The 24,059-nt window shown below is 40.5% G+C and overlaps 1 protein-coding gene across 5 annotated transcripts in view; it reads left to right on the plus strand.

Annotated features, from left to right (window-relative positions):
• Positions 1–24,059, plus strand: part of AIFM3 (AIF family member 3) — a 172,050-nt gene that overhangs the window by 119,094 nt on the left and 28,897 nt on the right. For all 5 annotated transcript variants that reach the window (XM_073676459.1, XM_073676464.1, XM_073676471.1 and 2 more), the window contains exons 13-18: positions 2,693–2,764; positions 7,427–7,490; positions 12,106–12,182; positions 14,220–14,337; positions 23,160–23,258; positions 23,897–23,972. In XM_073676459.1, coding sequence (XP_073532560.1) covers positions 2,693–2,764; positions 7,427–7,490; positions 12,106–12,182; positions 14,220–14,337; positions 23,160–23,258; positions 23,897–23,972 — 506 coding nt within the window. The remainder of the gene's footprint in view (positions 1–2,692; positions 2,765–7,426; positions 7,491–12,105; positions 12,183–14,219; positions 14,338–23,159; positions 23,259–23,896; positions 23,973–24,059) is intronic.

A 24,059-nucleotide genomic window follows, 5' to 3' on the forward strand; every position in this document is an offset into this window, starting at 1 on the left:
TCCCTGGGACAAATTTTTAAAGGAATATTTTTTACACCTTTTTCAAACAATGTCCAGAGAGAAGTATTTATTGTAAAAAAAAAAAAAAAAAAAAAAGAAGTCCTCTTTGAACCCCTGCTGCTTTGATGTCATCCCTCTGGTGGTCTATCGGGACCTAAACTGAAGATGTCCCATCCATAAGTCACTTGACCACTGAGGCCACAGATTGTCTGCAGAGTCAGGTAATTAATGGATGGGAGGACATCCTACCTGAAGTGGTGGGGGTTCAGAGAAGTAAGTAAGACTTCTTTTATTTTGCAAGCAATCATACCCCTAGACACTTTTAAAACTCCATTCAGACAGATAATGAATGATGCTTACTTGTATGTATCAGCCAGATGATAACAATAATCACGAGCTCTCATGGTTCACATTGTAACCTTATAATGTTCATACCATCAGAAGATTACTGAAGAGATCTAGTGCGAAGCTGTGGCCTCTCCATTTGTATGATTATGGTAATGGCAGAGCTGAATGTGACAGGAGCCCGGTCATGTTGTTCAAAGGAGAAAAGGAACAAACAGGAAGCCAAAAAATCTAGAGGGTAAGGAAGGAACAAAAAAGAGCAGTGATGTCAGGCTTCTATCCAGAAGAATGATCAGTTTGTTCAATCATTAATTAAGAGCTACCAGAAACAAAGGGCTTCTATACTTAGAACAGAAAATTATAAAAACCAAGTAACCCAACTACCTTTGAATATGAGCATTTCTATCAATGCCATGGTTGTAGGTAGAGAGGGTGCAGAAGAAGATATAAAACCTAGACAACAGTGTCTAAGGGGGCCAAATGGACCAAAGGGGGCCCTTTTAAAATTTTGCCTTGTGGGCACTGGAGTCAATACAGTTATAGGGGGCGCCGAAAGCCAAGCACCTTATGTCTGAAATGGCCTAATAGTTCCTCTGCCAAAAAAACAACCCATAATAATAAATGGCACATGGCTCCAATTACTTTAACCCCTAAATGACTGCTGTACCATGTTTTTATGGGGGCCTATAAGAGTAAGCTTTTTAACAGCGGTGCTGCAGAAGTTGCAGTGCTGTGTGTTACGAAATCCCAATGCCCAGACATGGCGGGCTTTGATTCGAAACCAATTTAGTTGATCCTTGACCATTTAACCTTTACAACATGGCATCTAAAGGTGTTAGACGGTAGGAGGGGCTTCCTCTGTAAGGCCATCACCCCTCGCTACCGGCAAAGTGATTGAGGAGATGCTTTCCTATAGTGTCTGGTTGTAGGTTGATTATGTCAAATACAAATGTGCATTAAATTGATAGTTACCAATACCTGGCATCATGGTCAGAATTATTTTACTGGTGGTTAAAACCAGGCTGCTCATACCACAAACACTACAATAATAACTATCATAATCATAGCACATCACTTGTCATTTTTTCTCCATAATTTTGCTAGTACTTATAAGTAACTGATTATAGTTTGTTAATAAATGTAATCTTTTGATTTTGATCATTTCATGGTATGTTGTGTCCAGTATGGTGACTCAGTGGTTAGCGCTGTTGCCCTGGGTTCAAATCTAACCAAGGTCCACCGGTGCAGTTTGAATGTTCTTCCCATACCATGTGGGTTTACTCCAGATACACGGTTTTCTTTCACAAATTTGATGTCTGATACCTTTCTTGATATGCTTGGTCTATTTTAATATGACTCTCAATCTAAAATGGGGTGAGAGCCTTTGATCTAGATTGTAATTACAAAAATGTCTTTAAAGGGGTGTGCCTTGTCTAATGATATTGATTATCTCTCCTTATGGCAATTATTGCAAATATAGGGGTCCTTAGGATAGGTCATCAATATCAGATTGATGGGGGTCCAACACCTAGCACCCCTACCAGTCAGTTATTATGACCTCCAGTGGTGGCCACATATAAACAATAATTGCTGCTCAACAGCACAGCTCTATTCACACTATAGTCAAGTGGCTGCTACTGAGAATAGAAGTTGAGCTGCAGTTTTAAGCAGTGGCCACTATACAGTGAATGGAGCTGTGCGGCTGAGCTCCCCTCACTGATTACACCCGGCCGCCACCGAAGCCGATAACAGCTGATCACAGGCGTTTGCAATCCCAAGGATATCTCATAATTATCATAAGTCTGGACAACCACTTCAATGCTTTAGTTACTCAATTTAACACTTATACTCATCAATCATAATGTTAAATCACTGACGATGAATGAATGAACAAATGAATAAATTATTTTTTGAGACAATGGCATTTGTCATTGAGTGAAGTGAATTAGTGGCAAGTGAACAGTCACTCCTTGAAGCTGGTTTGCTGAAAGATGGAAAAATTGGAAAGGGTCTGGGCAACATTAACATCTGCCAATTTGTGATGACTAGAAAACTGGGTGAAATCATCTCCAAAACATCAAGTCTTGTTTGGTGTCCCCAGTTTACAGTGTTTAATACCTACTAACAGTTGTCCATGGAAGGACAACCTGTGAGCTGGTGAACATGTTATGCGTGCTCAAGGTTCATTGATGCACATGATGGGGCAGAGGCTCGCTCTGTCTAGTCCCACAGATGGGCTGTTTTGTTGATAAGAGAGGTATTCACACACTAATGGTTTTAATGCAACATGAATATACAAATTGTCAAGATATTAAAAAATATTACAAATGTATTTTTTCTATCTAAGATGTTTGAAAACAACAGAGTGAAGTTTTACATGCAGACGGAAGTTTCTGAATTAAGGGAACAAGAAGGAAAGGTATAGCTCTATCTATCTATCTATCTATCTATCTATCTATCTATCTATCTCTGTCTATTATTCATATAATAAACACTTGTATAATAGGTACATTATTGTACATTGTACATGAGATTATTATATACATATTGTAAACTAATTATGTAATTCATCTGTAATTATGCACATTATTTTTACCCCTGTATATACTTAAGTGATCTATGCACTTAAACGCTGCTTGAAAAAGGCTCAGTGCTCCTTTCATTCTTTCAGTATTTATTCTTCCTTTCCTTCCTCTCTCCCTTCCTTCCTTTTCCTTCCCTTCCTTCCCCTCTTTCCTTCCTTTCCTTCATTCCTTCCCTTCCTTCCTCCCTCCCTTCTTTCTTTCCTTCCTTCCTTTCTCTTCCCTTTCTTCCCCTCTTTCCTTTACTTCCTTCCCTTCCTTCCTTCCTCCCTCCCTTCTTTCTTTCCTTCCTTCCTTTCTCTTCCCTTCCTTCCCCTCTTTCCTTTACTTCCTTCCATTCCTTCCTTCCTGTCTGTCTTTCTTCCCTAAACCAAGGGTTTAATCTTCTTTTTGCAGCCTGCAAAGGAGTCGGACATTCTTTCTGAGTTCTCTGCTTTTTGTTTTACTGCATTGAGCTAGATGTTATACTTTGCTTTACACAAGCATTAGGGTATGTGCACATGTTAAGTATTCGCTATAGACATTTCTGTATCAAAAACATGCTTCTTGGCATAATTAAAAAATGTGCATTCTTGCCACGTTTTTACATGCGTTTTCCCCCGATCATTAGAATGAGTGAATAACGCTGCAAAAATCACTGAAAGAATTGACATTCTGCAGATATAATACTTCTTCAAATCTGCAACTAAAAAATTAACAACATACGCATGAGATTGCAGAAATCTCATTCACTTTGTTGGGACAGTAAAATGCTGCATGTTTCAAGGCAAAAATTCATTGAGAAAACATGATATTTGGCCATACCCTTAAACTGAGGCTAAACCATGCATTAGCTTTATGCATGCAACTCCTTTATTCTAATCCTTAATTATAGAGCCGAAGGCTCTGTATGCCACTGCATGGTGTTTCTATGAGAGCAACTCCTCCATAGGGCTTTGTCCCATTGCATTGGAGCCAATTGATGTTCCCCATGTACGATCTATACATAAAGCTTCTATGTATAGCACTGTTTGCTAATAACATACATTGCCCATAGATTCCGAAACAAAAGGAAACATTTAGGCTATGTGCGCACGTTCAGTAGTTGATTGCAGAAATTTCTGCAAAGTTTCTGCATCTCTTGGCAGCAAAAATGCAGAAAAAAAACCCCATGTTTTGCCGCGGATTTTGATGCGTTTTTTATGCGTTTTTGTACAGCAATGAATGCTTTTTGGAGCTAGATAAAGATATTTAAAGAAAGAAACGTGGGACATCGCTTTAACCCTTGGATTACCGTTGGACCTGGGGGTGAGTATTTTGGTTAATTTTAAATGATTAAAGAATTTGTCTGTTTTATTTCAAATAAAGTGTTTTATTCTCAGTGTGTGTGTTTATTTATCTCTTTACTTAGTAATGAGGGTGTCTGGTTGACACCTCTTCATTACTAAAGCCAGGGTTAGGTGTCAGCGACACCTAATCCCATTAACCCTAATCCCATTACTCGTAATGCTGCACTTGTGTTGTCAGTATATGTGGATCCACCGCATGTAATGTCATTTCAATCTGTCAAAATCTGCAGCGGAGACTAACGTTTCTGCTACAGAAATTGACATGCTGTGGGTGAGTTTGGGTACTTGCCATGATCAGGAAATGTTGCGGGTTTGATTCTGCGTATTTATGCAGCGTCAAACCTGCAGTGGCCAGATGTTATAGCATAGTGGATCGTATTTTCAGAAATCCCATGTCCACTATGCATGCATCTGAGGCTGCAGATCACCCGCAGACACTGACATGTGGCACGTCTTTCAGGACCACAGCATGTCAAATTCTCTTTAACCACTAGAATGTACTGAATGCAGTAAATCCACATGGTTCAGTGAACACATACAGATTAAACTGCGTTCAATAGAACACAGCATTTTGGACATAGCAAAAATATGCCCTTAAATTTAAAAAAATGTCTCCCACGTAATTTTCATAACCAGCAGAGGGAAAGCCAACCACTTGGGGCTGATATTACTAGCCAGGGAAGGGGCCATTAGCCAAAAATGTTCCCTGGCTATTAATAACAGCCCACAGCTGTTTGCTTAGCCTTCACTGGCTAGATTACAAAGGGACCCCAGAAATAAATTGATGTAGGGTTCCCCTATAAAATCTAGCCAGCAAAGGTTAGGCAGACAGCTGCGTGCTGATATTAATAGTCAGGGAAGGGGCCATGGATCCTGGCCCCCTCCGAGGCTGATAATATCAGCTCTCAGCGGCCCCAGAAATGGCACATCCATAAGATGCGCCAAATCTGGGCTTAGCTTTCACTCTTCCCACTTGCCCTGGTGTGGTAGCAACTAGGGTAACACGGTCTGGGTTCATGTCAGCCTTGTACTGGCAGCTGACATGAAGCCCAGGTTAGTAATGGAGGGCATCTATAAGATGCCCCCCATTACTAACCCCATAGTAAAGTTTTTGAAATAAAGACACAGTCAGAATAAAGTCTTTTATTTTAAACAAAAATTACACACAGTTTTAATCATTTATTTAAAGATAAAATACACTGTATACTCACCTAACACCCATTCCGCTAAAGCAACTGTCACCTGTAAAAAAACAAAAATAAAGAACAACCATATCCCTCACCTGTCCGCTGTGATGACATAATCCAGTGTCCCACGATGATCTGGTGTGACTGTTCTAGCGGATAGCACTCTATACACTGACCGGAGTGTATAGCGCTGAGCCGCCTGGAGTGAGGTCACTTGAGTTCAATCAGCTGATAAGTTCAGTACTCACGCAGCACTGGTGCCATAAGTGAGGTCACCGGAGCTCTCAGCTGATTGAACTCCAGTCACCTCTGTCCCGGCACCTCTTCGCTAAACACTGCCGGGAGTGATCGTGCTTCTGTCAGTGTATAGAGTGCTGCCCGGTGATTGGATTGCCGTGGGACACTCGTGTTGACGGCGGTAGGTGAGTATGAAGGTATGAAGTGTTTTTTTTTACACAGAGCACAGACGCCGGCTAAGGAGATTACTTCTCCCCTCAGCTGCGCCTGCTCCCACTGTTATCAGCAGGAGCAGCCATAGGATGATAGGTGAAGTAGTCTCCCGCGGGCAATTCTTTGTGTGTTTTTGCCTCTTTTTTGACTAATTGACTTGAATTGAGTCAGTCAAAAATGCAGCAAAAATCCACAGCAAATCCGCAAATATTTTCATACCTGAATTTTGCTGCAGATTTGACTGACTTAACTGAAGTCAATGGGTGAAAAATGCTGAAAAAACGCACAAAGAATTGACATGCTGCAGATTTAAATGCAGTGACAATTCTCACAAGAAACTTCCATATCATGTGCACATCACTTCAGGATTGCCATTACATTAGCCGGCACAAGGATTCCCTAGCGTTTTTGGCCTATTTCCGCACGGCAAAAACGCACTGAAAACGCACCAAAAACACACAGTGTGCACATAGCCTTATTATAGAAATTATGTTCTTTGTAGAGTCCTTCTCCAGCCAAAGATGTAGTGGACTATACTGTTGAAAAAAATATATACTGATGATGATTCCCTGTACAAGCTCAGAGGCCAAGAGTAACAAGTGTCAACATAGCCAAATACAGCATGTGATGGAAAAGGCCACAGTTCTTTTCATTACAGATTTTGTCTTAATTCATTCAGACTTTGAAGTTGTCAGTGCTGTTTTTTTTCTTCTTCCATTAACGGGAATCTGTCAACAGGTTTTCACTATGTAATCTGAGTGCAGCATGGTGTAAGGGCTGAGTGCCTGAGTCTATTGATGTGTCACTTACTAGGCTGCGTGTTGCTGTTTCAATAAAATCTGTGTTTTCTCAGCAGATTATCACTACAGGACTAAGTGTTTCAGGCTTCCTAGTCATCTGCTCTGTGTAAACACGCCCCACCGCTTTCTGCCAAGGCACAGTATACACAGAAAGCTGACAATCAGTGGTGTGGGCGGGGTTATAAAGGGCTCAGCATTCTGAGTACTGCGGTATCTGCACCAGAGAAAACAGGGATTGTATCAAAATGACAACATGCAGACCAGCAAGTGACACATGGCTGAAATCAGAGTCTCTGCCCCTACATTATGTTTCTTTCAGATTAAATAGCAGAAACCTGGTGACAGATTCCCTTTAAAAAAAAATTACACTATTTAGAAATCAATACTCAAATATAGTGGAAGGTACAGAAAATTATAACTATAGTTTTACTAAAATTATTTGGCCCCAAGTCAGTTTTGATGAACAGTGCACTGGAGTAAGATGCACAAAATTCACTCAGGGACTGGTGTATATTTATGTCATAATTTTTGTAACTTTTGTGGTAAAAATTATGATAAATTTGTCAACCGGGCACAACACGATCCTCCTGTTAAGCTCCTCCCTTTTTTTTGCCATATTTAAAACTATTTTACACACAATTTTAGCAAAAACTATCTGATAAATCAGGGCCTTGCTGTGTCATTTTGTCTTTTTATTCTCCATGGCATGACATGTACAATGTTATGCATTTCAGCTAAAAGAAGTGGTGCTGAAAAGTGGGAAGGTTCTACGAGCTGATGTTTGTGTCATTGGAATAGGTAAGATGTACAATGAGTAGAACGTAATGGCACTGAACTGTATCAATTAAAATAATAATCTTTCTATTTAGTGAATTTAGGACTAATTCAAGCAAATGCATAGCGACATATTTTATTGATCATATGTTGGCCTGACCACAGATTCTCAAACCAAACAAGCAGTTTTGACTCTTTTTGCTAAACTTTTACAGCTGAGAGTGACTGCAGAGCGCAGGTGAATAGGGAAGTAACAGGCTTATCCCTACAATTGTGTTCAACAGAAATCAATGTAGACTCTGGAACTTGTATGTACTGGGTAAGATGTGGACATACAATAAGGTCCAGAAATATTTGGACAGTGACTGAATCTTCATGACACTATTTTTTATTTCAAGTGAAACAACTGAGATACAATTGAAGTGTAGACTTTCAAATTTAATTAAAGGGGTTGAACAAAAATATCCTGTGAAACATTTAGCAATTGCAGCCATTTTTTGATGAAGCCTCCTCATTTCAGGAGCTCAAAAGTAATTGGACAAATTAACTTTACCATAAATAAAATGTTCATTTTTAATACTTTGTAGAAAATCGTTTGCAGGCAATGACTGCTCGAAGTCTGGAAGCCATGGACATCACCAAATGCTCGGTTTCCTCCTTTCTGATGCTTTGCCAGGCCTTTACTGCAGCTGACTTCAGTTGTTGCTTGTGTATGGGTCTTTCTGTCTTAAGTTTTGTCTTAAGCATGTGAAATGCTGCTTGATGGGGTTGAAATCTAGTGATTGACTTGGCCATTGCCAAATATTCCACTTCTTTGCCTTAAAAAATTCCTGGGTTGCTTTCGCATTATGTTTTGGGGCATTTTTTTGGGTCAAGGGCAGCATGGTGGCTCAGTGGTTAGTACTGCAGCCTTGCAGCGCTGGGGTCTTGGGTTCAAATCCCACCAAGGACAACATCTGCAAGGAGTTTGTATGTTCTCCCTGTGTTTGTGTGGGTTACCTCCGGGTTCTCTGATTTCCTCCCACACTCCAAAGACATACTTAAAGGGAATTTAGATTGTGAGCCCCAATGGGGACAGTGCCAATAATGTCTGTGAAGCGCTGTGGAATTAATGGCACCATATAAGTGAGTAAAATTACTAAATAAATAAATGGTCATTCTGTGAAGCTCTGTCCAATCAACCTTGCTGCATTTGGTTGAATCTAATCAGAAAGTATCGCCCTGTACACTTCAGAATTCATCCGGCTGCTTCTGTCTTCAGTCAAATCATCAATAAACACTAGTGACCAGTGCCATTGGAAGCCATGCATGCCCATGCCATCACACTCCTCCACCATGTTTTACAGAGGATCTGGTGTGCTTTGGATCATGGGCCGTTCCAAGCCTTCTCCATACTTTCTTCTTCCCATCATTCTGGTACAGGTTCACCTTAGTTTCATCTGTCCAAAAAATGCTTTTCCAGAACTGGACTGGCTTCTTTAGATGTTTTTTGGCAAAGTCTAATCTGGTCTTTCTATTTTTGAGGTTGATTAATGATTTGCACCTTGTGGTCAATGCTCAGTATTTGCTCTCATAAAGTCTTCTCTTTATTGTAGATTTAGATACTGGAACACCTACTTTCTGGAGAGTGTTCTTCACTTTGGTGGATACTGTGATGGGGTTTTTCTTCAGCATGGAAATGATTCTGCAATCATCCACCATTTTTGTCTTCTGTAGAGGTTCAGGCCTTTTTGAGTTTCCAAGCTGTACCAAACTGTTGATTTGGCCACTTCCAACATTTCTGCTATCTATCTCATGGATTTCTTCTTTTTTCAGCATAATGATGGTCTGTTTCTCTTACATTGAGAGCTACTTTGACTGCTTTGACTGCATGTTGTGGGTTCACAGCATCAGCTTCCACATGCAAATGCCACATCTGGAATCAGCTCCAGACCTTTTACCTGCTTAATTGATGACGGATAAACAAGGGAACAGTGCATTCAGCCCATTAAAGAGCTTTTGAAATAATTGCCCAATTACCTTTGGTCCCTTTAAGCAGAGGCAGCTACATATTAAAGAGCTTAAACCCTTCCAACAATTAGGATGTGAATATCCTCAAATTAAAGTGGAGAGTCTGAACTATAAGCCCATGTTGATTATAACTGTATCTTGAATATGTTTTGGTAAACAACTAAAATGCCAAAACTTGTGTCACTGTCCAAATATTTCTGGACATAACTGTATATGCAAAATATACAGTTGTGGCCAAAAGCTATGAGACTAAAACAAATTTGGGTTTTCACAAACTTTGCTGCTTCAGTTTTTGTAGTGGCAGTTTGAATTAACTCAAGATTGTTGTGAAGAGTGATCAGATGAATTGCAAAAAATTAGAAAGTTATCCCTTCTACTGCAAATTAACTTAAATAAACACTCCCAAGAATTTGTTACTTCTTAGGCTATGTGCCCACGATGAGGCGTATTTTTGCTGCGTCCAATCACGCAGGGGATCTGCATGTGTTCATTGAACACATGCGGAGTTACTGCATCCAATACATTCTATTGGGGAAATTTCTGTTGCCATCTTGTGGCTCCTAAAGCCGCGGCGCCGGTGAGTTTACTCGGCGTCAAAAAGAAGTATAGTGAGCATGGGATTTCTATAAATCCCATCCACTGTGCTTCTAATATAGAATGCAACATTTTGGACACAGCAGAGGTGAGCTTTGTCAAAACGCTGCCATTACGGATCGTGGGCACGCAGCCTTAAACCCGTCTAAATGTATATGTAATATATTTTAAGTGCAAAAAAATACTCACTGATCACAATCTTCCCCCATTTCCAGTGCCGCTCTTCTTCTCACTCATGTGACTAGCTGGATCACAGTGAGGTTTGTGTGACCCAGCGGTCACTTTTACAATATAAACCTATGGAGCCTTACTATGACGGTCCATAGGCTTACATTGTAAAAGTGACTTCTGCATCACACTTAAACCCCTGTGTGATACAGCGAGCCGGAATTTCAGTCACATGAGTGAGAACAGGATCAGGTTGGTAGGAAGAAACCAGCTAAGAACATTGATCGGTAAGTTTTTTTTTTTTGTAATTGCACTGCATTACATTGAACATGTCTAGGGAATAAAAAAAAATCTTGAGAGTGCTTCTTTAATCACCAAAAACCTTGTTTTTCACTGAATTTCAGCCCTACCACTAAATGGCTTGCTTACATAATTTCAGTGATCTTTTCGTTAGTTCAGGAGAAAGTACTAATGAGGACAAGGTAGCTGACACCAGTCTGTGATGATGATTGAATTGAAGCAGACTAGAAAAACTGGAAGGACAGAAAGGGCAAATAGGGTCTTATCTGATAACGAAGTGGTGTAAAATGTTATAGGTATTCTCACCTGATGGGTTGGGCCAGTACGGAGATATGTTGCAGTAAAAAGTGGAGTACGGTGGTTCAGAATCCGCGCTGCCCACTGGTTCAAATATGTGATCACACCGGAAGGTGAAGCATGAATGCGGTTTATTTTTTCATCGCGTTTCAAGGTTTTCAAAACCTTGTGGGCAGCACGGATTCTGAACCACTGTACTCCACTTTTTAATGCTGATTGAATTATAGGAGCAGGTTAGTTTCTTTAAATGAGGGCTGGTGCTAAAATCACTGTCTTCTTCTGTTAACCATGTTTACCTTTGAGGAAACCTGTGCAATCATCATTTATTTGCATCAAAAGGGATTAAAAGGCAAGAACATTGTTGTTTTTGTGATTGCCCTTAAATCAACCATTTATCATCAAGAACATCAAAGAAAGAGGTTCAACTACTTTTAAGACGGCTTCATGATGCCAGAAAGTGCCAACTCACAATTTAGCTTAAGAACACTGCCATGAATAAAGAATGGTATCTAAACATCCTCCAAAAGCAACTTTTCCCAATGATCCAGGAACAATTTGTTGATGAACAATGCTTCCAGCATGATGAAGCACCATGTCTTAAGGCGAACTCCTAAGGAAACTCCCCAAATCTTAATACCAATGAGAACTTGTGGTCAACTCTCAAAGAGTCCGCGGACAAACAAAAACACAGAAATTGTGATAAACTCCAAGTGTTAATTAGGCCATAACAGGTTACCATCAGTCAGGATTTGGCCCAGGATCTGATATCCTGCATGCCAGGATGAATTGCAGAAGTCTTGAAAAATAAGGGTCAACACTGTATATATTGAGTTTTTGCATAAACTTGATGTATTTGTAAAGAAAGGTTTAAAAACGTATGAAATTGTTATAATAGTACTTCAGTAACCATAAAAATATCTGCGTAAAAGATCTAAAAACCTTGAAGCAGCAAACTATGTGAAACACAAAATTTGTGTCAGGCTTAAAACTTTTGGCCATGACTGTACTGAAACCGATCATGCAATCAATATATGCCTTAAAAAAGAGATTTTTGCCATACCCCCGGATACTACAAATTGGCATAATGTTTTTATTGCTCTTTTACTTACAGAGAAATACAGTATTAAAAAAATCAATACATACCTCTTTTTTTTTCTTTTTCTTTATGAAAAACAACTTGCTGTTCCTACAGAGAATGCAACTGTTAATGTTGTGTGTGGTAGCTTCAGTTAAAAGAATAACCTAATTGCAAAATTTACCTTTATTTTAGGAGCAAGTCCAGCTACAGGTTTTCTAAAACAGAGCGGCATTACCATTGATTCCAAAGGATACATCCCAGTTAACAAGGTAAAGCTGCATTTTAAGACTTATTTGTGATTAAATAGTTTATCCACTTTCAGAAAAGTTCTATCTCCAGGTGAAGTTTGTTGTAAAAAAATCAAACTGCGCTTTACTCACTCTCCTTGGGGAGAGTCTCAGCCTCTGCATCGGCCTTTCTTGTTTGACTCCAGAGCTGTAGCTAATCAATAACCTCAGTGACTTTAACTGTCTACACCAGCTGATCCGCTGAGCTTAGTGATTGACTGCAGCGCTGACGATGTGATGTCAGCGCTATAGACAAACTACAGATGCCATAGCAGTGGTGGAGACTTGGTGCTAGACTCGAGGAAGGTGAGGAAAGCACAGGATTTTTGTTTTTTTTTAACATGAAGATGTCGTGAGTTTTCGTTTTGTATTAATAATTATTAATTACATAATCAATTATTTTTAATACAAAATTAAATTCATTTTCTTCAGCCACTGGGGATTGCCATTTGCATTTGCTGGTGTGTAAGTGTCTGAGCATGACACTTACACACCTCAAATACGGCAGCCCCTGTACATAGCAGTCTGCAGTTGCTCTCCGACCACATCTCCTAGACTCTGGCTGCCTCAAGTTGTGACCTGGGTATGCCCCCTGGGCTGTCCAGGTCTCAGCTGTGGGAGGAGATCCGCGCCATTTTGTTGTAACCCACAGTTAAGCTGTAAGTTCCAGTTTCCTACTGTTTCCCCCTGTCACCGCTCAGTGCAAGCGACAGGAAGTGCCGGGATGTGGAGGCCTGGGATGAGTTGAGTATCTGCGGCGGCGAGCGTTGTTCACAGCCTAGAATTAGCAGTATGATAATAGGCTACTGATCACCGCTCCCCACCGCCTCCATGTTCAGAGCATAGCAGTGTACTACTCATGCTGCTGTGCTCTGATCACTGAAACAAAACTATACAAATTTCATTGTAAGTATCTGAAGAAAGCTTACAGTGACATAACAGACCATGTATCTAATGCCAGCCTATGGGATCCTATGGGATCTTTTTTAGTCATGCTCTGTGTGACCTGTGGAGTGGTCACTTTGCAGAGGAGAAAGGAGTGTCCATCACCTATTTTGGAAGATGTAGTCCTATAAGTGTTATGTTTCATGATAACTTGGCCTGTAATGAAAATGAAATGACTTTTGAGAAGTGATCTTTCCAAGTGTCAGCCCTTTGTGATCTTCAGTGTAAAAAGTTTTTACACAAGTTTCATCGATAATGATATGGAAAATTAGCAAAACATCACCAAAAATTTTAAAATTTGTTTAGCATGCCAAATTAGTTCTTAGCAAGTCATTTTCTAACAACACATTCCTATTAATATGGCCTAGAATACGAAAATGTATTCCTTAGAAATACCACTTTTGATCTTTTGTTCCTACGATCCTAACTTTTCCTCCAGCTCTGATATCATAAAGATGAAGCATTGTACATCAATTCCACTCTAAGTCTGTAGTGTATATTTGTGCCAAAGAAGGTATTACTTATTGCAGAAGAAGTTAAAACTAATTAACAGGGTTATCCGGGACTATTTTATCTTTCTGTTATGGGCCTAGGAACTGAAAATCAGCTAGTTGCTAACTACCTGCCTTTTGTACCCAGCGCTGATCTCTGCCAGCACAGAGTGATCACAGACCGTTACTGCTGGCGATTCTGCGACTTCCAGTGACATCACATCAACAGAGCAGCTGCTTCTCTTCCGCTCTGCTCTGTTGACAGGGAGTGCTTTTCAATGTCATGGTGATTGACAGCCGGCTCCCCGCTGCCTAACTGCGAGGAGCCGGCTGTCAATCAGCATAACGTCAGCAGTCACACTTCGCTGACAGAGCAGCCAGGAAGAGGAAGAGCTGCTCTGTTGATGTGAAGCAGCAGAATCATGGGAAGGAACCATCTGTGATTGCTCTGAGTCAATGCTGGATAGATGAGGCAGGTAGTTAGCCCCATGAGGAAAAATAAAATAGTCCCGGACAACTCCTTTAATTCCTATATGATATGACGCATAATGACATTATAGAAAATCATTTCCTTTTCCTCTAGATGATGCAGACCAATATTCCCGGTGTCTTCGCTGCAGGGGATGTTGTAACTTTCCCATTGGCTTTCCGAAATAACAAAAAAGTTAATGTTCCTCACTGGCAGATGGCACACATGCAAGGTAATCATAACTATAGTGTATTAAAATGATCTCCAACTCAAGCATCTAGGAGCCATATAACGAGAGAATATAGCAACTCAGAGCTTATGCAAATGTAAGTTTCTTGTGTTTAACTCAAGTATATGAGAATACCGAGACCAGACATTTTGGCCTGCCCGCTGCATAAAATGGACTTTACCACCTTAGTTGATTGACCAGGCCACATTTTTCAAATCTGATGTGTCACTTTATGTGGTAATAACTGGCATGTAGTAACATATCTCAGTGATTCTGAGACTGTGTTTTTCGTGACATGTTGTACTTCATGTTAATGATAAATTTAAGTTGATATGTTTTGCGTTTATTTATGACAAAAATTATAAAATAATGCACTTTTGAATCTTTGAATTTAGATAGTCATACTACAGAAAAAGTTAATAAATTCCATTTATGGTATATCTACTTTACATCAGTATCATTTTTTAAATGTCACTTTATTTTGCTAGAATATTTGAAGCGTTAACAGCAATTTTTTCAAGGTACTTTACAAAAGTAATTTTTTTAGGAACCTATTCAGTTTTGAAGTAACTTTGAGGGGTTTATATATTGGAAAACCCTCAAAAGTGATTTAATGGGTTGGGAGATTTTCCCAGTGTGTAGACACAGTGTTAAAGCCGCTTTACGTTGACAAGTTTTGCTACTTCCAATAATTTCTAAATATATGTTAGTGAACCAAATCAATTGTGGCATCATACAAACTGGCTTCTAATGGAAATAAATATGATCTTGGAATAATCTTACTAAGCGTTATAGACTATGTACTGATTATCAAAGTTGTGCTTGGTGTAGAATGTCTGCAAGAAAACATTGAGGTTATTTAGATAAGAAAAAGAGAAAAAAAGAATTCATCTAGTGATGGTTTAAAGGTGGAAAAATATGTTTTGTTAGTAATTATATATCAGGATTCAGAGAAATAGTGTTACATATCATTAAAATAATAGTGAATATTAATGAATAGTGCCTCGCCTGCGGCTACTGTCTCTTGCCGCGATATACATACACACATAAATTTTAAAAGCAGATCATTGTGTCTGGTCCTTGAGGCTCAGACCATTTTGTGGATTAGACTCAACCAATAAAGGATCCATTAAAAGGGATTTCCGGTAAAGACTTCCGGTTCCTGCCCTGGCCGCTGCAGTGGTGTAGGAAATCAGCTCCCGCAAACCCCGCCATCACAGCGACTAGTTCAGGAGAGATGCTGCTGGAGAACAGAGAGGATTGCGGCAGGAAGGGGGAGAAACAGACAGCGGGCAAGAGAGACAGAGAGGAGATAAAAGGAAAGTCCTGGATGCAACACGGGAGTCATGCATAGCAGCAGGGGACAGCCTAGCAGAGGGCACCATGGAAGACTATGAGGGAGATAACGACGTGGCCTTCGGTGCAGAGTGGGGGGAGGAGCAAACCCCTCATGCAGAAAGTGCCTGGCAGGGAGAACGCAGCCAGAGCACTACTGATTCAGCCTTATCAGCATGGGCAGATGAAGGTACTGAGCATAGGAAAGGGAAACGCAGAGGCACTAGCCACAAGGTCAATATCGGGAACAAACCCCATGAGTGCATCATAGACTATGACAAAATGGCCAGCGAAGTCGCAGCACGTATTTCACAGGACATTAAACAGACCATAACCTCAGCAATACAAGCCCCCCTGTCCAAGATGGAGGCTAGATTTGAGATGCAGGACAATAGGATGCGTGAGGCTGAAGAGCGAATAGCACACTCAGAGGATGTAATAATGTCTATGTCAAACAAAATAAGGGCCCTGAACAATCTAACAGACATTCTCAGAACCAAGATGGATGACCTGGAAAACCGCACCAGGCGGAGCAGTTTAAGAATTGTGGGCCTCCCAGAATCAGTAACGGCGTGGCAGTTAGACAACATCTTCGAGGTTGAGCTACCTCAGGCACTAGGTATTAAACATAACTGTCGAGTAGAGAGAGCACACCGTGTAGGCCCTCTGAGAGATCAAGATGGAATGAGAGGCAATATCAACTCCGATAAGAGACAAGTACCATATCCAAGACCCAGACAGGCCATTGCCAAGTACTTGGATTATAAGCACAAGAAAGAGATTCTAAAAGCATTCAGGGAAAGGCGCCGCACACTACAAATCAATGGACACAAAATTCTGGTCTTTGGAGACTACTCGGCGAAGGTGACGAAGAAAAGAAAGGCATTTAGCAGGGTATGCACGGCTCTATACCATAAAAAGATACTTTTTCAACTTCTATACCCCGCTACACTAAAGATGAAGGGTCCAGATGGTACTTTCAAGTTCTACAAGGATCACATAGAAGCAGAAAGACTGTACCTATCGGAGAGAGAGAAAACCGGGGAGACACCGAGAAGAGGGAACGACGTCAGTCCAAGAGAGTTAAGGAACAGATCGCAGGCCGAGAGAGATGCAGACGGAGGCAGGCCTGGGGAACAAAGATCGCCAGTTGGAGCTCACAAGGCATCAAATAAAGGCCCCTGAAGAAGATTCAGGAAAGATAAAGACATTGCTACGTGTTGACTAAGCTTCGACGGCAGGAAGAAGGAAGAAATCTGGACGAAATATATATATATGTTTCTTTTCTTTTTTTTTTTTAACATGATCTGTTGCTCTTCGTTGGACAAATCTCGAGAAAAATCGTATAACCTTTTCTTTCTGAAATTGAAAGTATAAGAGATTGGGAGGGGGAGGAAGAGGAGGGGGCTGAAAAGGGCAGAACTCGGAGAAAGATACAAGAATAAGAATGAAGGGGCTATGGGATGCAGGTTGTGTGGCCAAAATGATGGAAGTTGCAAAAAGATATGTAAAATATTACAGTTATGTTTATGGGGAAGTTGTCGATATATTTGGGGGAGGGAGGGAAAAACTGCAGCTCTATTACCAATCAAAGGTCAGACATTAGGATTGTAAAACTCTCGCAGAAATTTTGAGATAAGAACAACATACCACTAGACTATGGTTAAGATCATACAGTATCATGGAACGTTAAAGGACTCAGGTCCCCGGGAAAGAGAGCAATGGTTCTAAGACATTTGAAGAAACTGAAGACAGACAAAGCCTTACTGCAGGAATCACACTTGGGGAGAAAAGACTTTTTCAGGATGCAGAAAACATGGGTGGGTTCAATATATGGATCTCCGGCACAAGGGAGGAAAGCCGGCACATTGATACTTATGAGCAAGCACTTTAACCACTCTCTTATTCTACAAGATGACTCGGAGGGAAGGTGGCAACATTTAGTGATTACAGGGCCATCAGGAACTCTGAGCATACATAATGTATATGCACCTAACACAAAACAAGAGGAATTTTTTAGACAATTGGAAACAAACATTGCTAAAGATAATGAAACACACATAATAGTCGGAGGGGACTTTAATGGGGTTCCTAGCCACAGGGAAGATAGGAAAAAGAAACCAGGAAAGACTTTGATGATAGGAGAGAATGATGGACATAAAGACATGCCGTGGGAGGGTTTGGGTCTAAAAGACGTCTGGAGGTTACAACATCCAAGTGAGCGGGAATTTACCCACTACTCACATCCACATGATAGCTGGTTGCGTATTGACCAAATCTAGATGAGTGACTCTCTGATTCCTAGAGCATATGAAAGTCTGATTGAAGATGTGATATCTGACCACAGTCCAGTCAGTGCTAAGATACAGGCTAGATGTCAAAGGGAGACAGATATCTTGTGGCGGTTCCCGACGTTTTTACTTAGAGAGGAGAGTTTTCACAGGATACTGAAGGAATGGTGGGTAGAGTATGCAGAAACTAACAGAGAACATGAATTAAATGTCCAACTATACTGGGAAACAGCTAAAACAGTTTTGAGAGGACGCCTAGTGGGGTATGGGACCACGTTCAAAAGAAAAACAAATGAGCAATATACTAAGACCAGCGGTCTTTTGAGGGAAGCATACACAGCATTCTTGGCGAACCACTCCACCCTGACAAGAGAGAGATGGATAACAGCAAAAAAAGAGTTTCAGCTTTGGGCGGAGAGAAAAGAACAAATGACTAAAGAACAACAAGAGGTAGATCTAAATAGGTTTGGTGGCAAGGCAGGGAAGATGCTAGCTAATCTGGCAATTGGACGTAGACCCCTGACATTAATTCCTAGCCTGAATAAGAAAACATGAGGCACCACTTCAGATCCTGGGGAGATAAGTAAGATCCTGGGCGATTACTATAGAAATCTGTATGATGCAAAACAAGAGGAAGGGGGAGGGGGGGGGGGAGTTAAAGAAGACACACATGCAAAGTTTTACTGCACAGAAACTAGAGTTTTTGAATGCAGAGATCTCGGTGGAGGAGGTTAAGAAAGTGATTTGGGGACTCAGAAATGGCAAGGCCCCGGGACCTGACGGGTTTGTAGGAGAATTTTATAAGGCCCTAGGAGAACAAGTATCGCCGGTGCTGACGGGCTGGTTTAACACAATAATGGGAAGAGAGGCATTATCACAGTATGCCAATTTGGCTTACATAAAACTACTGCCAAAAAACGCCAAAGACTTAGATGATCCCTCCAATTACCGACCGATATCGCTTATTAACCAAAACCTAAAAATGTTGTCGAAGATCATGGCTTATCGGTTAGCAGTGGTCTTGCCTAGAATAATTATGCCTCACCAAGTAGGTTTCGTGAAGAGACGATCCGCCGTAACGAATATTAGGAAGGCCATGTTGATTATGGATGTGGTGAGAGGGGGACAGATAGGGGGCCTTCCAGCCATGGTTACGCTATATGCTGGAAAAGCTTTTGACAAGATACAGTGGCCATGGCTGGATCAGGTCCTGGATAGAATAGGTTTGAGAGGGGCAATGCGCACTTTCATTCAGGTTCTCTACTCCAACCCCCAGGCGAGAATATACACGCCGGGGTTTCTGTCGGCCATCTTCCCTCTGAAGAAAGGGACACGTCAAGGATGCCCGCTATCGCTTCTACTATTCAACATGGCTATAGAACCGCTCTCAAGAGTCCCAAATGGTGGGGACAGCTTTGAAGGTATACCAATAGGTGGTAGGGAGATAAAGTCGGCACTGTTTGCCGACGATATTATCTTATTTATGAAAGACCCAAGAAAGGATTTAGGGAATACGCTAATTTTAATGGAGAAATTTGGAGATTTTTCAGGCTTTTAAATTAATAAAAAGAAATGCGAAATTCTGTTACTTAATGATGAAAGGAAAACGGAGTGGCGAGCTGACATGTGTGGGATCCCAGTTGCGAAAACATCCATTAAGTATCTAGTGGTACATCTGGGCCGCGCCGCAGATACAGTATACAACCTAAATTATTCGCCTCTAATATCCAAAATGGAGAAGCAGTTGCAGGGTTGGAATGGTCTGCCACTACCCTTGTTAGCAAGAAATCACCTAATTAAAATGATGTGCTTTCCAAGATTGCTATACCCCTTACAGACAATTCCTTTACTGCTTAAACGCAAAGATATTTGTAGACTGCATAAAGCATTCACATCTTTCTTGTGGAAGGGAAAGAAAATTAGGATTAGTTTAAACACTCTAATGCAAGCTCCTGAGCGGGGAGGGCTAAACACTCCTAATGTCAGAGCATACAACTTAGCCTGCCTCACCAGACACGCAATAGATTGGCTTAGGGGATCGGAGAGACATTCGGACATTAAATTAGAGGATGAGTTCTGTAGTCCTTGGACCCTGGCCTCGCTGCTACATTCCCCTATGTCGTGTATTAGCCCAAAAATTAGAAATTCCATAATATGTTGCGACACGCTGTTAACTTGGACAGCAGTACGGAAAAAGATGGGGCTTTCGTGGAAAGTGTCCAAATACCTGGAACCTTGGGCATATCCGAATTTTAAGCTGGGAAAGGAAAATAAACTCTTTCAGGAATTGAAGGAAAAAGGGGTGAGACAAATGAAAGATATCATGCATGTGACAGAAAAGAGATGGATGACTGAGAGGGAAGTGGTGGAACGATTTAATCTAAGTCCCTTTCAAAGCATACAATACTTACAGTTTAAAGGTTGGATTATGAAAGAATTGTGCTCGATTGAGAAGGAGTTATGTAAAAATGTTATAGACAAATTACAAGAGGGTGATCTGTATGCTCTGAATGTATCAAGAATCTACGGCACATTGAGAGAAACTCTATCCCCGACAGGTGAGCAGACAATTTTCAAGGGTTGGGTGAAACAGCTTAATGACCCGGACATAGCTGATCAGATTCTACAAGGATGGGCAACAATGAAAAAAAACGTGATTAATGAGGCTTGGAGAGATACCCAATTTAGGATTATTCATAGGGCCATTTATGGGTTCAATGTCCCGATTCAAGGGGAGGCTAGAGGTCGACGGAGGAACTGCCCGAAATGTCAAGAAGATCGCACTGACTTGTTTCACGGGTTATGGAGTTGTAAAACAATCCAAATTTTTTGGAAGAGTATTAGGAGCCTGGTTAAGAGGACCTCGGGGGGACATTGGGCATTGGATCCATACTTCTGGATTTTTCATTACAGAGGAGAAGGGTTTGAAGGGGAGGATATAGGTCAACTGGGGCGCAGACACACTCTAATACACAGTATTATAATTTTGGCAAAAAAATGCATTCTTCGAAACTGGATATCGGAGAAGGCTCCCTCCGTGAAGAAAGTGTTGTCCAATCTAAAACAACTGATGTTTTTAGAAAAATTGGAGGCAGAAAAGCATAAGACTAAACTGACCGGGAAATTCTTTGAAAAGTGGAGACAGTTCCTAGAAAGGAAATGCTCACGAGAGGAAATCATTGGGTTGGTTCAGCCATTTGCTCATTCCGAGTGGTATCTATTAAACGACATTCAAGGCACTTTGGAGATTCTGAAGGTCTAGTCGGGTGGTTCTGAGACACTTGTAACCATGAAACATGGACAATAGGACGGATAATATTGAGACCGAAATAGAGTTGCTTGGGTAGATGAGAGTTTTACATCAGATTTGGAGGACGTTATACATTATCTAAACTGCTGCATTTCGGGAGGGGAGAAGGGTAGGGGGGATTTTCTATCTTTGAGTATTCATGTAAAGCTTTGATATGAAGTCTTTGTACTCATGCTTTGGTCAAATGTTAAAACCTTTAATAAAAATGATTGTTCAAAAAAAAAAAGGGATTTCCATCCATGTTTAATCTATTTTTTACTGATTCATTGCTACGAGTCAATGGATTAAAGAAGTTAAAAAGTTTCCCTGCTTCGGTTTGTGTTTTCAGTTTGTTTTCCACACCAACAGCACACAGACCCAATGCTAGCCTATGTGCTAGCTCATTTAAAAAAAATTGCAGCATGTGCAAGACTGGTCTGGTTTACCGATCAACCTAGGTCATTTATATAGCAGGCAGCTCCTGCATTTGTACGCTATGTGAAGGTGGAGCACACAGAGTTGTCCACAGGACCAGTCTTGTCTGCAACTTGCAGATGTGATTGGTCTCATAAATTAGCCGAGGTCTTTACTCTGAGACTGAATTGGGAGCAAAGCAAGCACAATAAGGGGGACACATGGGCGCATAGAGTAGAAAAATCATTTTATCTTAGTAACTGACCATGAGTAGTTGCTTGCCTGCATCTGGGCTAGGCATTCATCAGAGTTTATCTCAATTACGGATAACCTGCTATCACCCCCAGTCTTGTTCCTGTTACTGTCCCCAGATTTTGCATCTCCTGTGTTGTTCTATTTTCCCTCTTGTATTGTACAGGGTGATTAACTCGCTACTTTACCCTGAAAAATTGCTGTAACTTCTAAAAGAGAGGGTCGACTGTACTGAAATTTGGACTGTACATACTTTGGTTCATGAGAAGTGAGAGTGCCATGAATCTCAGTGGCAGCGACGAGAAACATCCTTGCGCCGAGTGGTTTTGCCAACTTGTCGCCCCGCCGGTTGTCTCCACTATGAGATAGACTAACTGTTCGCCTTTCTGCACGTCGGTAGTTTGTATGGTGCTTGAATTTCACTCCTGCCGAATTCCTTCTTTATTTGTTAACAATGTACACATAGGAGGAGCGTGCTTTCAGTCTGAAAACTTGTTGGAAAACAGTTCTTAAAGAGTTGCCAAAGTGAGTTTCTATAGAAGTTAGGAGGTGAAGCCTTCTTTGATGTGGCCACCAAGATTGCCTGATTTAACACCACCAGATTTTTTCCTTTGGGGCCATTTAAAAGGCCGGGTGTACAGTAACAAGCCACGAACATTGCAGGCACCGTGAGAGAACATACAGAGAGAAATTCAGGCTATGACCCCAGACTGTAATGTGGAATACATTCAACAATATGGAACAGGTGTCGGTGTGCTTGGATACGAACAGTGGACATTTTCAACACCTGCTTTAAAACATCAGTTTCTCATGAACCAAGGTATGTACAGTCCAAATTTCAGTACGATAGATTGTCTCTTTTAGAAGTTACAGCAATTTTTCCGGGTAAAGAAGCGACTGAATCACCCTATATCTGCCTCTTATATTGTGTCTACCTTCATGTGTCCTTTTATTGTACTTGCTTTTCCCTTTTATATTGTGCCTTCTGTGCTCCTTAAATAAGTCCATTATCATTACAGCACTGTCCTGCTCCTCCAGGGTCTGGAGACAACATTGCAGTAGTCTAATGGTGGGCTCAAGTCCTTTGGCAACAATAATAGCAATATATAACCCTAGGTCCTCTGATGAAATTATAAATGAAATAAAAAAAAACTTTTTTTTATTAAAATTGTACCCTCTTATTTTTATATTTTTCACTATAGAATTACTCATTAAATCTGACTTCTCCCCTCTCTTATCATCAGGTCGTATTGCAGCACTGAACATGTTAGCGCAAGGTACAGAAATCAATACAATTCCTTATCTTTGGACTGCAATGTTTGGGAAGAGCATAAGATATGCAGGTATAAAGATGTTTTTGTACATTTATATTTTTAATGTTGATATAAATAATATGATCTTAAAAAAAAAAAAAAAAAAATATCTATCTATCTATCTATCTATCTATCTATCTATCTAGCTAGCTAGCTAGCTAGCTAGCTAGCTACAGTACAGGTGAAAAAAATTTTGTTTTCTGTCTACTGCCCCTGTTCAAAAATATCTGTCTCCATGGAAACTAGCAATGGACAAACTGTTTGTAGTCTGATTCTGCAATTATACTTTCTTCCATCAGCCTTGTACTTCTTGCTAATTTACCAAAGTAGAATATAGATGGGACTAAGCATAACTGCAAATTTAGACTACACAGGGTTTGTCTTTCATGTTATTTTAGATTCATATGTCTTCATAGGGATGTAGAAAAAAAAGGACAAATTAATATTTTTTATTAAAATAAAAAATAAATTGCAAAGTTGCTTTCTTTTTTTATACCTCTAACAAAAATGGTTATAAAGGTGGATATAATATGCAGAGTTAAATGCTTTATATTAGCTCTGGTCATTGCAATCAAGTTTGAGGCTGCACATAATAGCAGGAACCATGAGTAATGTATTACAACACCAATATATAAAACAGGTCCATATTAAAATACCTTGTTTTTCAGGTAATGGGGAAGGATTTGATGATGTCATCATTCAAGGAGATATTGAAGAATTAAAATTTGTAGCATTTTATACGAGGTATGGAACATAGGTTTTTTATTACATACCTTGTGATGAATCCATGTACCGTATTTTTCGGACCATAAGACGCACTTTTTCCCCCCA

This window comes from Phyllobates terribilis, unplaced genomic scaffold, assembly GCF_046119375.1.
Source record: "Phyllobates terribilis strain yellow unplaced genomic scaffold, ASM4611937v1 Scaffold_1__5_contigs__length_1240528914, whole genome shotgun sequence".
NCBI lineage: Eukaryota > Metazoa > Chordata > Amphibia > Anura > Dendrobatidae > Phyllobates > Phyllobates terribilis.